The 13,195-nt window shown below is 37.4% G+C and overlaps 2 protein-coding genes across 3 annotated transcripts in view; one reads left to right on the plus strand and one right to left on the minus strand.

Annotated features, from left to right (window-relative positions):
* snphb (syntaphilin b) overlaps positions 1–13,195 on the minus strand; it is a 1,167,912-nt gene that overhangs the window by 1,010,626 nt on the left and 144,091 nt on the right. The window lies entirely within an intron of this gene.
* LOC103384750 (MICOS complex subunit mic25a-like) overlaps positions 1–13,195 on the plus strand; it is a 39,233-nt gene that overhangs the window by 10,344 nt on the left and 15,694 nt on the right. Inside the window, exons 6-8 of the mRNA XM_025059118.1 lie at positions 3,056–3,079; positions 4,630–4,713; positions 9,382–9,452. Of these exons, the coding sequence (XP_024914886.1) occupies positions 3,056–3,079; positions 4,630–4,713; positions 9,382–9,452 (179 nt within the window). The remainder of the gene's footprint in view (positions 1–3,055; positions 3,080–4,629; positions 4,714–9,381; positions 9,453–13,195) is intronic.

The raw sequence follows: 13,195 nt of genomic DNA on the forward strand, positions 1-13,195 counted from the left end.
CCATGTTCCATTATTCAGACATGGTGTTTAACACGGTGTGTGCATGGGAACTATGGGAGCAGAGTGGATGTATACGTCGTCATGTGGCCATGGATTTGTTTACATTCACCGTTTGTACACCATGCATTGGATTTTGCTGCATTTGCTTTCTTTTTAATTTGTTTGGGAACCTTTTGCCCTTTATTATGGCTCCCAAGTGTAAGTCTGTCTCTTCTAATGGTTTTATGTCCTCGATTATAATGTTACCACTGTGTTAGTGTAGGTGAGTGAAATGTGAGTGAGGTACTTATGCAGCATATTGGAGTCTTGACCTAATTAAATATAAACACATATTGGATAAATAGCCCCTTTTTTTCTAAAGGCCCTATGTTAGATACATTTTGTCTGGTACAATTGTTTATTTTGTTATAAAAATACATATGGTAATGTCTGAAACCTAACAATTTAACATTACAAACCAAAAATGTAATTGTCATAGCCAACAGGGCCGAGATTTTGAAATGCATCTTTTATTTGGTTTTTCCTTCATCATAGAGAACCTGGTAATAAAAGATCAGTGCAAGATGCTCTGATGATACTTTTGTGAACCAAACATACAGTACATAAACTCCCTTTCATGAGCTGTGTCTCAGTCAGCTCCTCTGTCAAAGGTGGGTGCAGTTGATCATCCTTGAAAATTGAATTCCTTCTGTTTGTACAGGTGCATTAAAGACCAGTGGGATGGATCTGATAGAACTGCACTAAGAAACAGAACAGACATGATGGAGGCATCAAATGCACATCTCTGGTGCTCAGTTTAAGGATTATCATCGTCTAGGAATAATCCTGAGATGTCGTTAGGCCGTGTTTCATTAGATTTGTTCACTGTTAGTGAAGATTAAGGGGAAAATGTTTTTAATGTGTGTGTGTGTGTGTGTGTGTGTTTTGAAGCCATTCCTGCCATTGTTCCAGTTGACTGAGACAAATGAAGACTGGCTGCTGCTGCTGTGTTTATTCAAAGACTGTGGAGTGGAACATTACACAGTTTTTGACTCGTCTGTTTATGTTTTGAACATGTTACTTTATTTTCACTGATGTTTCCATCATGCTGTGATTATACCAAATTTTATTTCTCAAATTTTATTCCTTGAATGTTTTTTCCCTCCTGCTGCTCCCAGGGGTCAGTTAGACCACAAAACTTTGGGCACCGAAAATTAAGAGATTTCACTTTTTAATTTAGCCAGCAAATGAACACCAGAGTAAAAGTTAATTAAAAGAATGGAATTGCTATTAAGCCACGTTTTTTGTGACTAAAGGTGATACTAAAAGGTTAATTTGCCATTGTGAGTAATTTGATTTTAGATTATTTAAGGACACTTAAAAAATATAATGCCCAAGGAAAATTGAAAACACCCAAATGAGAACACTTTAAGGTTAAAATGAGAGAAAATCAAGTCAGTGTTGGCTCTCAGCTGGACTTTTATTTTTTAAAAGGCTTCTTTTACTGTAGAATGTATTGGTACCGGCAATAGTTTAAACCACAGCCAGTCCACTGAGTGTATGACTCTTGATGTGCCATAAAGTCACGCCTCACTGGCTATTATCTACCTCAAACTCTGTTCTCTGGAGGGACACTGGAGGAGTCGTCTGATTCACTTCCTTCTCTGACTTAAAATTAAAATCAACCCACACACTCCCACATACACACATACATACATATGTATAGACCCAGATAGGAAAGAGAGCTGTGTTTTTAATTACATCCATTTTGTTTCTGCTCAACCCCCCCTCCCCAAAACAGATCACTTTCACTTTCTTGTATCACCTGCATTAAAATGCAGCAGCTGCAGTTCTTCCATTTCTTTTCTTTTTTTTTTTTTTGGTTTTCTTTTTTATCAGCTCACCCTGCATTTGTGTCTCTCACAGCACAACGGTCTGCTTCTCACCTCTCCTCGGTGAAAGTTTGTTTATGAAACACAGACGACTGGCCATGATTTGATTTGGCGTTCAGCAGCTGTGATAATTATGATGAATCTTCCTCCCTGTTGTTTTGGGAGGCATATGTGTGTGTGTGCGTGTATTCGCTGCACCTTTTACCCCTCTGGTACTAATACCTTTTTTCTTACTGCTACTGTACTGTGTGTGTAGACCCAGGACAGGGTTACCTAAAACTCTTGATTGTCACCAGTTGGCAGGTGGAGCAGATGTGTAGGATTTAGAACATTAGGTTAATTCATTAAATGTCTGACAGTCTGTCAGTCCTCATGACATTTAGTGGTTGTTATTTAAACTTTTTACACGATGGGCTTCGCAGTGTGACAGCGCAGCCATCTGGTATCATTATGAGCTTCATGAACTCTATGAATGTTCAATGTATTTCTGTGTTTTATACTGAGATATAAACATACTAACTAGTTGTCAATGGATATCATAGATTAGAACTGAAGGGCTTCATTCATAATGTTTACTTCAACCTAAGTTTTTGGCCAACTTAGGTTTCATCCATGGTTTAAATTATTTTATTTAATACCATGTTCCGGTCAACTGGCTCTTTATTTGGAAAACTGTTGAACTGGAGTTCAGTTTATGTAGCTCACAGAGGTTAAAATACATGTGGTTGTTTTAAGTATTTAAGAGTCTGTACTAATTCTTATTGGATACCTTAAATGCAGTTGAGTATATACAGTACGTGTTTACCTTAAACTACATCTTCGATGAAGAAAGATGATGAAATCTGTGTCTCTCGTGTCATGAGGAAGAGTCAGTGATGAAGTAGTGCAATATATGTTTTGTATCTCACCTTGTTATTTTGACTCATTGAAATATCCTACTTTATATGTGTAAACATATTTCTATTTTGCTTATCGTTGATATTTAGATCCTTTTTATTTTATTGAGGAAAAATAGTTTTAATATTTCTAATTAATGTCCACTCTTCATTTAAGATGAGGTTTTTTTTAATCTAAGTAAAATATTTCTATTTTTTTAATCATTAGGTTAAAATAATGAAAAAAACATTGTTCTGTCCTAACACTGCTCTGTGCTCACTGCTCTTTCTGTTTCCTCACCTCTGTAGTCAGCAAAGGAGTTAGAACTGAAGGTGAGTTTCATTGCACTGCTGCTTTTCTCACCATTTTAATTTATTCCAGTGCTTCCTCACCCTCTCAATAATTGATTTCCCCATTGTCCTCTTGCTCAGGCTGAGGGGCACTACACCAAAAAGTGGAAACTGCCATCAGTGTTCCAATTAGAAATATTTGCAATTATTTCTTTTCACCTAAAAGCCTTCAGTGTTTCTAAGGCTGTAATAACGGCAGTGCATTTAAGAGTTTATCATCAACATCTGTCTTCATCTCCTTTGACTTGATCTCTGTTTAGTGCCTCCTTCTGTTAACTTTAGTACGTTTAGTTTTTACAGCAGCTCAATTAAATTTTTGTTTTGCTTTTGTCACTGGCTCAGCATGTTGAGCCCCTGTATGTGGAATTATGAGTCCGTGAAACAGATTATTTTCTGTGAATGAAGAATGTTCTTTGTTTTGTGAAGTATGTACTAGAAATGAATGCATTTTTACTATTAGTATAAATATACACACAGGCTTTATGACTATTGCTTAGGAAATCAAACTAAAACGTATTATTTAGATAAAGTTAGGTGTGGAGAAAGTCTCTCTGTGTACGTTGTAGTGACTTACTTTCGTGACTGTCTTTGGAGAAGTCACTTCAACAGTTGTGTTTCAGAAAAAAACATTAATTTGTTGTACGTGTATTCATTTTGTATTTTGTGCATTTGTCAGTGAGTCACATTGATATGTAATATTGAATAATGAAAACATACATACACGTACAACACAGGGGGTCCTTTTAGATCAGAATTCCAATCAGAATTTTGGTCCAGCCAGAATGTATCGACCAATAAATCGACCAGTTGACTGGGAGATCACAGCCTAGGTTAAAACATTAAAAGTATGGGCTGTTGTACTTTTATACTAACTATTGCACACATTTTATAAGGATCAGTCATTGAATTTGTTCAGTGTAAGTACATAACTGTATGTATTAATCAAACAAGAAGCAGATGGATTTATACCTTCTGTTGGAGGCTCATGTTTCTATGTCTGGGATTTAGTTTCCCATTCTAGTCTTAAATAAATAACTGTGGGCGAATCAAAGCCTGCATTCAGTTTCACCGTAAGGGCCAAAATGCTTCCGACGTCAAAGTTCTATGTAATTTTTAAAGCACTGCATGTGCATTTATTTGATTTTTGCATGCAAAAATGCAAAACAAAATTATAACTTTATAATAACTTTATTATAACCTTTGCAGATACCCTGGTAGAGGTACACAAGGCATTTAAGCACTCTCAGTTAACATGCCATGCATATTGACAGAAAGCACAAAGTGAAAAAAAATACATCCAAGATCCATGTAATAATTTGTTTAAGAAAAAAATCCATTGCAAAACCTGATTGTGAAGTGTGGTATTATATGAACATAAACAAATGTACCAGTGAATTATTATCACATACATTTTACCATATATAAATGATAAAGCTTTCAACAAACAAACAAACAAAAAAACATCAAAAATGCCTCCGACTTTTACTGACTGAATGGTTTTCTAATGTAGTCTGCTGTGTGTGTTCTGCCAGGCCCAGCAACTACAGAAGAAGGATTCACAGCTGAGAGCTCTGGACGCCTTCTATAAGGAGCAGCTGGCACAACTGGAGAAAAGGGTAAGACGTGCACACAGACACACAGGTGAACTCTTCAAAAAACCACCGATAAATCAAATCCAAACAAATGCACAAAATTCAGCCCAACTTTTACACTAAAATGTTCTGGTAACTAACTTAACTGTCTTTATTCATTGTCTTGTTCGATGTATATAGTCAGTTTACCAGAAATGACTGTGTATACAATAAGAACCAGTTTTCCACAGGAGGAAAATGGCACCAAAATAATCCAAACAGAAGCAGCGTGATGCCAGTGATGCCTACAGTGTTCTGGGAAAATGTTAGATTGCATCCACCTGCACAAACAGCACAATTCACTGCTTTTTTTTCTTGTTGCTGAGGACTTAAACTTCACACCTTTAGTCACATGCACAATGTACTGCTATGATTAAACGGCTAATTAACTGGCATTCATGTTTAAGGGCTGTTGAATAAGCCATGGATAAGCACAGTTTTTTGTTTTTTTTTTTAAATATGTGCTACAAGGTGTCTGAAGACGAGTCAAGGAAAAGACAACACGGACTGTCCTTTATTCATCACTAGTTAGTCTATGTTATATTAATTCAGTAGCAGTATCTTCAGCAAGAAAAAAAAGCCTTTTCTACCATTTCTTTTGTACCGTGTTAAAACACCAGACAACCTGTACATCTCCAAAATAAAAACTGGACTATGGGTGAAAGAAAGTCTGTGGGTACAGTTTGCACAAAGGTCGCTGAGAAAAAAACCTCCCACAAAAGTTGATCTTGGCCGAGCTTCTCCAGAGAGCCTTTACAAGCCTTTTCATCCCACTCCATCCATCTGTGTGACATTTACAAGGCAGGAAAGGTGTAGAAGCTGTTAGTCTCCAGTTAGGTTTCCGTCGCACAGGGCTCCACACATGAACCATTACAGAGACTCTCTCTTTGTGGGCCACTTCTCCGGTTCTCTTTAGTTTTTCCTGTCTTTCCTATTTTGTTCTTCCTCTCGTTATTTTGCCTAAAGACAACATGTAATGTGAAGGGATATAATTCAATTATCATTATACTTTAGACAGTCTGATTTAATTAAGCCATGCCAGTGAATACACTCATGTATAGATCCTCTCTTGTCTACAGCCTTTGGTGAATGAAGGCGTTGACATTGCTATTAGCAGGCAAGCTAAAGTCCTGTTAAATAACTGAATGAAGTAAATCTCAATAGAGCACAATAATATTTGCAGGCCAAGAATAGCCAACATATAAGCTTTGCTAACTCTTCAACCGATAGTGTGTTTTTTTAGCTGTTACCAGTCAGGTTTCTGTTGGCAAAACAATGAAATACCTTATGAGAAAGGCTTTATATGTTTTTACAGCATTTCATATGACACACTCTGAATATCCCCTTTTACAAAATTCTTTCAAACTAGAATAAAAAAAACAACAACAACAACAACAAAAAAAACAGAGATTCTAAAGAGATTACTTTTCTTTAGCAGGAAATCTTTATGGTGCTCTCCAGTAAAGTCAGTGTAACTCAAAACGTATTACTGTGGTAAATAGATTCTACACAGATTTAAATATGTACAAACAAAGGCCTTGGTGTCAGCTGTGCGGCTCTTTGCATAAGTCTCATTAGTGACAGGTTGTGTTTGCAGAGAGAGCAGACAACTGGCAGGCTGACATACGGGCGGCACAGGCTGTGATTGCTGCAGAGCTCACGATGTGTTTTGACAGACTCTTTGGTTTGTCTGTCTGCTACAAAGCCTGATGTCCAATGCTGTCTTGCTGTATATTCAGGTGCAAGTATGTTTGTGTGTATGTCTGCGGTAATGTGTCTGTAGACTGTAGCAAACACAGAATGTCCAGGTTTTATGTTTTATCAAGCATTCAAAATGTTTATGGTTTCCTCAGGTTAAGGTTTAGTTTTCCTAGATATTTTAACTGAAGTGAAAGCAAATATAAGCTTTTAGCAATTTTAACTGTTAGCTTTTGGCTGGATTAGCAATGGATGTTTATGCAGCGGATACAGTTGAGTCCTTTCCTTGATTTTTTTTTTCTTTGAATCATACAAAGGTCACTTGGAAAAAAAAGAAGAAGAAACATGGCTTAGTTTTTGACTTAATAAATCAGGAGCGGGCAAACTTTTTGGTTCAAAATTTGAATGGGGGTTCAGTTCAGTACTGGTTGAATGTGAAGAAGGTCAGAGAATGTGTTGTTATCAAAGACAACCAATATCGTTGTGAAATATTCTAAATTTCATAAGAAATAAAGAAGCAAACGTATCGGCACATCAGCACCACGGTCAGCTCTTTTGCACTGATTTGTTCCTGGCTTATTAAGCCACAGAGCCACACCTCCGGTTTTTCAACTTTAAAATGCTGTGTATGTATTACTTGTCACAAGAGCAGTTATAAAATAAAAAACACTAATATGACTTTTGAAACATTTAAGATGATTATACTTTAAAGATACCTGTTCACTTCAATTAGAAATAAAATCCTGTCTGTGAGGCTCAGCAGCACAAGACCCAGCATCAAACAGTTGGCATAAACACCTGCTTAGCCTTTAGATTTTTTACTTTTAGTAAAATATATTTCGAAGCATGTAGAATTAGAACATACAGGGGGAGATAATAATCCTTCTCCAAGTCTGACACGTTGCCTGACATTCTGTCACATATTGTAGTGAAAATACCTGCACACTAAACACACACACATACTCACACACACACAGTCAAATGCATGCTGTGCAGAGGCACACCTTACAATAACCTTTATATAATTCCTTGGGAGAAAAAATGAAGACATGATGTACTTTGTACATGTCAAGTACAGAGTTCACAGACTACACACCAAGGCGACGTTTATTACTGTATGTTTTTCCTGTAAAGAGCTTCCTGTAGTTTCATGCTGTGAAAGTGTTAGGGTCCAAATAGCTACAACCTTAGCCTCTGTCATAAAATAGATTACATCGGAGTAGGTTCCTTGAAGACGTTTCACCTCTACTCTGTTCTGTTGCCCTCGATGTAACTATTTTTGGATGAGATGACCTGGATGACTGAGGACCTACACAGACTTTAGCCTCTGTCATTTTGGCCTTTGCTAATTTTTCCTCATTTCTGATTAACATTACTTAAAATCCAATTGCCTACACACAGTTTGTGGATGAAGGCTCTTTACGACAGAAAGATTAAAAAAATGTAACTTTTATTATCTTGCTTATCAAACTATTCGTACATGTGTGGATGTTTTACAGCATTATTAACCCTAACCATCTCCATTAATTGGATTATTTTTAGGTTATTAGTCAAAACGTTAATTTTGTTAATCAGACTCAATACAATTTACAATAAATTCATTGATCGCATGATAATAATGTCCAGTAGACTGGACCAGAGCAGTGGTACTCAGAAGGCTTGTCATTGACCCGGTGAACAGCTTCAGGGATAAAGAGTCGTTTTGACATGATCTTCTACCAAAGCCCTCCAAAACACCCAGTCAACAAGAAGATTTAATCTTCAGGTAACATCACCAAATTAGGTGACGGTACCTGATTTCTTTTCTACATTCTTCTTCTGTTCTCTACCCTTCACTCTCTCCGTTCATGGACACATGTTGTCAACTGGGATGACTTCCACAACCCATGTCACTCCTGTCTGGCAGAAGGAACAAACTCCATTCTGCATTTCAGCTGCTGTCTGACCCTTTTCACTGAGTGACAACTTGTCTTCTCTAACTGCTTTGTCACCACTCCTTTTGACAAAACTAGTAAAACTAGTTGGTTTATTTTATGGGATTTTTTTTTCACAGCAGTGTTTTTTTCCACTACCCGTGAGCCATCAGGCAACGCCATATCTTTGGTGTCTTAAATTGATTTTCTCTGAAGATTTCTTGCCTGGTGGCAGACTGAATATTGTGGTTAAGGCATGAATACATCCAGGCAAAGTTTTGTTTTGGGGGATTGCAATTCTCGGCACACAGTGCAGAGGTGAAAAGTATGAGTGTTAATATTAATTAAGCTGCTCCAAGTTTGTTGTTCTGTGTCACTGTTGCTGGAAAAACATAATTTTGTTATTCTGTGCTTCTCTCTCCTATGTCCCTCCCTCCTTCACGTCTTCTGCTGCCTCTCTCACTGACTTTCCTCCCAATTTTTTTTTTCCTTTTCATTTTTGCTCCTTCATAAACCTTCCCTCCCCAGCTGGTACAGTTTACTGCATAAATATTTGGAGGGGATACTGGGTGCTGGAAGGCCTAAGCAAGACGGATCAGCAGAGGAGAGGCTGCAGTTGTTGGGGATTAGCTGCTTGTTTTTTTTACAATACCACTGTCTGTTTGTTTAGGGTTGGTGCAGCCTGGGCAAACTGCAAACTCAAAAATCATGATTTCTTAAAATATGTATGAGTAATGGAGCTTATAAAAGCTTAGTTTGGCTCAAAAGGGTTGAAGTGGCAAAAAATCTCAGGATGTAAATAAAACCTCGTAACTCTTACTTTACACTGGACTTTTCCAGTATAGCACGTGTGATAAAATCAAAAAAGAGAAAATGTGTTTTTTTTTTTTTTTTTGCACAAGTTGCAGAACAAAAAAATATATATAAGTGCTATAGTCCAGGCAATCAGGACTGGGAAGATTTGCAAGCAGAAAAGTCCGTCAGACAATTACCACATGAAACCAACTTAATGGTGTGTTTTTTTGTGTTTATTTGTTTCTAGAATTGGGAAGAATACGAACACAGCAAAGAAAGGTTCCATGAAGCTGTGTCCAAGACGGAATCAAGCGTGAGGTGAGACACTGTCACACATTCACAGGCATGAACTAATCTGTGGTAGCAAATGTAAGTAGATATTATTCCCCAAAGCCTCTAACACACACACACACACACACACACACCCACACACACATAGATCCACACATGACCAAAGGCAAACAGCAGCAGAATAATAAGCAGCATTAGATAGTGATCTGCTCTTTTCCTATTTTTCTAACCAGTAAAACACATACATTCTCTGGAGCAAACCTGACTAATGTGATAAGTGTTTAAATTAGCTTCTTTAATTAAGCCAAAATTGACAATACCAGATTTCCCCATCCTTGCTTTCCACTGTGGACTTGTAATGAGCCACAGCCTGGGAAAAGGGAGCTAATTATACTCAGTGCAGTGTGTGAAAAACACACAGTTATAATTCACTGGAGGAGACCAAACTTTGACTCGCTGCTTAATTCTGTGTCAAACTAGTGACAAGTGAAGGATTATAGAAGATGGGATGTTAGTAGAAATAAATAAAAAAATACATTGTGTAAAAACTTGAAGACAGTTGGTCTGAGTTGTTGGAGCAACTTAAGAAAATATCTGTATATGTATATGTCTCAGATGGACAACAGTTTAAGTCATAATAACCCCCCCCCCCCCCCCCCAGTTTAGACAGAGACTATCAACTGATCAAATTGTGAATGAGGCACATGTAGGACCTGACCAGTCCTGTATAATCTTGACGACTTATTATTGATATTACTTTTTCAATAATTAAATATGTCCTGCATTTATCTGTCAGTTACACATGTAGCCTATATTCACATAACAAGGCTGCAAAAGTCAATATATGAGCTCTAAACCTGCTCATATTTCCCCAACTTACAGTCATTGGGGTAAATGTTGGACTTTAATACAACCCCTGGGTAAAATACCATTGTTTCAATTCATCAGTAGAACATAAATGTTTTTCCTGGTCATCATATATTGCAGTTTCCCAAAGACTGTGTCGCAACCCTCAGTTGTCTCGCATCATGTTTTCCAGAAGTTTACGAATAATGTCTATTGATATCGGATTTATTGGTGAATTAAAAATAATTAATGTCCGTTTTTATGCAGCTTGTTCATTTCCTGTAGAGATCGTTATTGCAACAGAGCTCTGTCCTTAAGTCTTAAGTCCTGCTTTAATAAGCTGAAGAGTTTCCCCTTCCTTTTCGTGCCTAGGTCGATGGCTCATTGTGCGTTAGTCTTGCCAATGCACCTCTTCTGAAGATCAACTGAGGTGATTTTGTATCACCATTGGCAGCTTTTGAATAAAAGCAAAAATCTATTAAGCTCAGGTTTTAAGCGATATTTGTTTTGAGATGAGCTCATCCCAAAGACCAGGAAATCTACCTCAGGGGAATATTTTGGTCATATACCTTTAATCCTCCACTTTTTTGTAGAGAGAAGAAGAAAAGAGGATATTGCAAATCCCTGAGTGTCGTATCAAGGGAGATCAAACAAGCTTCCTGTATGGCCACTTCCGTTATGGTCATGTATATGCTGCTTTTACGGGCTTTAGTGAGCAGATTAAGGTTTCTTTCATTCTGTTAGCGCTAATCTGGGAGAATACAGAAGTGTGTCTTAGGTGTGGAGCCTGTCTCCTTATGTTGTGTCAAAGTAATACACAGTGTGTTTTGATGTTGCTCTGTGTTCCTGAGAGCTTTAACCACGGCTCATTTCAAACACACGATAACCATCGTCATGTCTGTGTTCTTCAGCCCTCACAAGCTGGAGCGAAGTAAACACCAGTAGAAAAACAACATAGTATTATGAAATACAATTAAGAAGTTTTGACACACATCTACATACTTGATCATTTTCACTAGCGCCCCCTGTCTAAAACTGAGCTCTCCCATTTCTTCTTTCAGTTCTGCTCCAAATTTACAAAAAACACTAGAGTGCAGTCAGGCTTGACAAACAGGTTATGAAACAATTTGAAATACAACGTCATTCTTGCGTCAGCAGATCACTGAGACTGCCTGTGTAGTTTGTGTCATAGCCTCGGACATGTAGACCCATCCATCAGAAAAGGTCTGTGACAGTAGACAGTTATAAAACAGACCAAAAACTGAGCAGTGATAACCGCTTCAACGTGTTGGATGGTTAACAAAGGCTTTTCAAGTTCAATGACTCGATGACCCGCTGTAGCTGCACAATTACAGCAAAGGAGGAAAGTGACGTGTGGATGGAAGTGGTTGTCTTTTCAGATACATTTGGTATAACAAAGCGAGAGAGTCTACCTCGACTGCGGAGCTGAAAGTATTAGAACTAAAGCGAAATGGAGACAGACAAAGCAGACGTCCTGGTCCAAGCACTCAAGTCAGTATCCACAGCATCTTAACAAGACGAGCTGTCTGTAACAGTAGTATCTGGACTAGCCTTAATAGCTAGCCTTTGTCAGATCCTCCCCACCTGTGTCAGATGATACCAGCCAACAGAGATCACTCACAGATACGGCTCAAAGATACTGCCGAGACAAGTCTGAGTTAGAGAAGCAGTATTCCTGTGCTTTAAGTGGAAAAAACGAACTAAAAAAGACAAAGAAACACCTTCTCCTGTGCTCCTCTCCTGGGGCCGCTCACAGTCTGTCGTCCAAACCTTTTTATGCTCATGAGTCAAGGCCTATGACCAGCAAATAGTGCATTGTATTTTGTTTGAAGGACTCCAGAATAAAATGTTGGACACATTTATATGATTATAAAGGAAAGGATTATTAGGTTCCCTGTCAGATCCGTGAGCATACTATCCTGGTCAAACAGTAAAACAAGAATACATACAGTATATACATATAAATGTCTATATGTTTTATTGTGTTAAATATGTTTTGTGTATACATATACATACATATATACACACATGTATACAACTAAAGAAAATGTATCGATTTATGTATATAAACCTTTATTAATATCATATATATCGCCTTCCTCCCAGTGTTCCTGTTAACTCATTCACAGCTGCCCCTCAAGGCATAGGAAAATAACTTTTTTCCAGCTTATCATTTTGCTCTATCTGCCATTATTTAGTTTTTCTTTCCAATTAGTGTTTGGCTGTTAGGAGTACTTTACTCCGTTTAATTAAAATGCACACAGTTAATAAGTGACAACCTGAAATAGCAAATGTCAACTGGGTTGACGTGAATGTTGTTTTTAGCACACTGTTATTCTGTATATGAAACGAGGAGTAAAGTTCTTCTACGCCTCTAAACACTGTTTATTTATCTACTCTCTGAAGGGTTATTAATGCACATATTTAGGTCTTTTTTTTAATCTTGTCAAACTTTTAAATGATCCACTCTCCTTTTTAGACGTTATTATCTGTCACAGAATAAACCAGTCTTTACCAAAAACTGTAATTTAACAAACCGCAGCAACATTGAGAAAATACAATTACAAATTAATGCCAACATTCAAACAAATATCTGTAGAAATCTGGTTTGTAATCATGAGCAAAATGCAAATAAAGTAAATAGTTGAGGAAAAAAACGAACACAGTAGAAAACCTATAATTGCATCACAACAATTTCCTTGGAGAGTCCTTTGTCACATGTCATATATGTCATATGACATTATATTTTATTATTTGACATGAACCGTTTCTCTGTAGCCATTTAATACCTTCTACAAAGACTCTAACCGGTAGATGAGATGAATTTGGAGCAGTGTTCTCTACTTTTGTTGTAATGTTTATGGAAGAGACACTGTGAATTCTGAATACTTATATACTGCCTG

This window comes from Cynoglossus semilaevis, chromosome 10 (assembly GCF_000523025.1).
Source record: "Cynoglossus semilaevis isolate Cse_v1.0 chromosome 10, Cse_v1.0, whole genome shotgun sequence".
NCBI lineage: Eukaryota > Metazoa > Chordata > Actinopteri > Pleuronectiformes > Cynoglossidae > Cynoglossus > Cynoglossus semilaevis.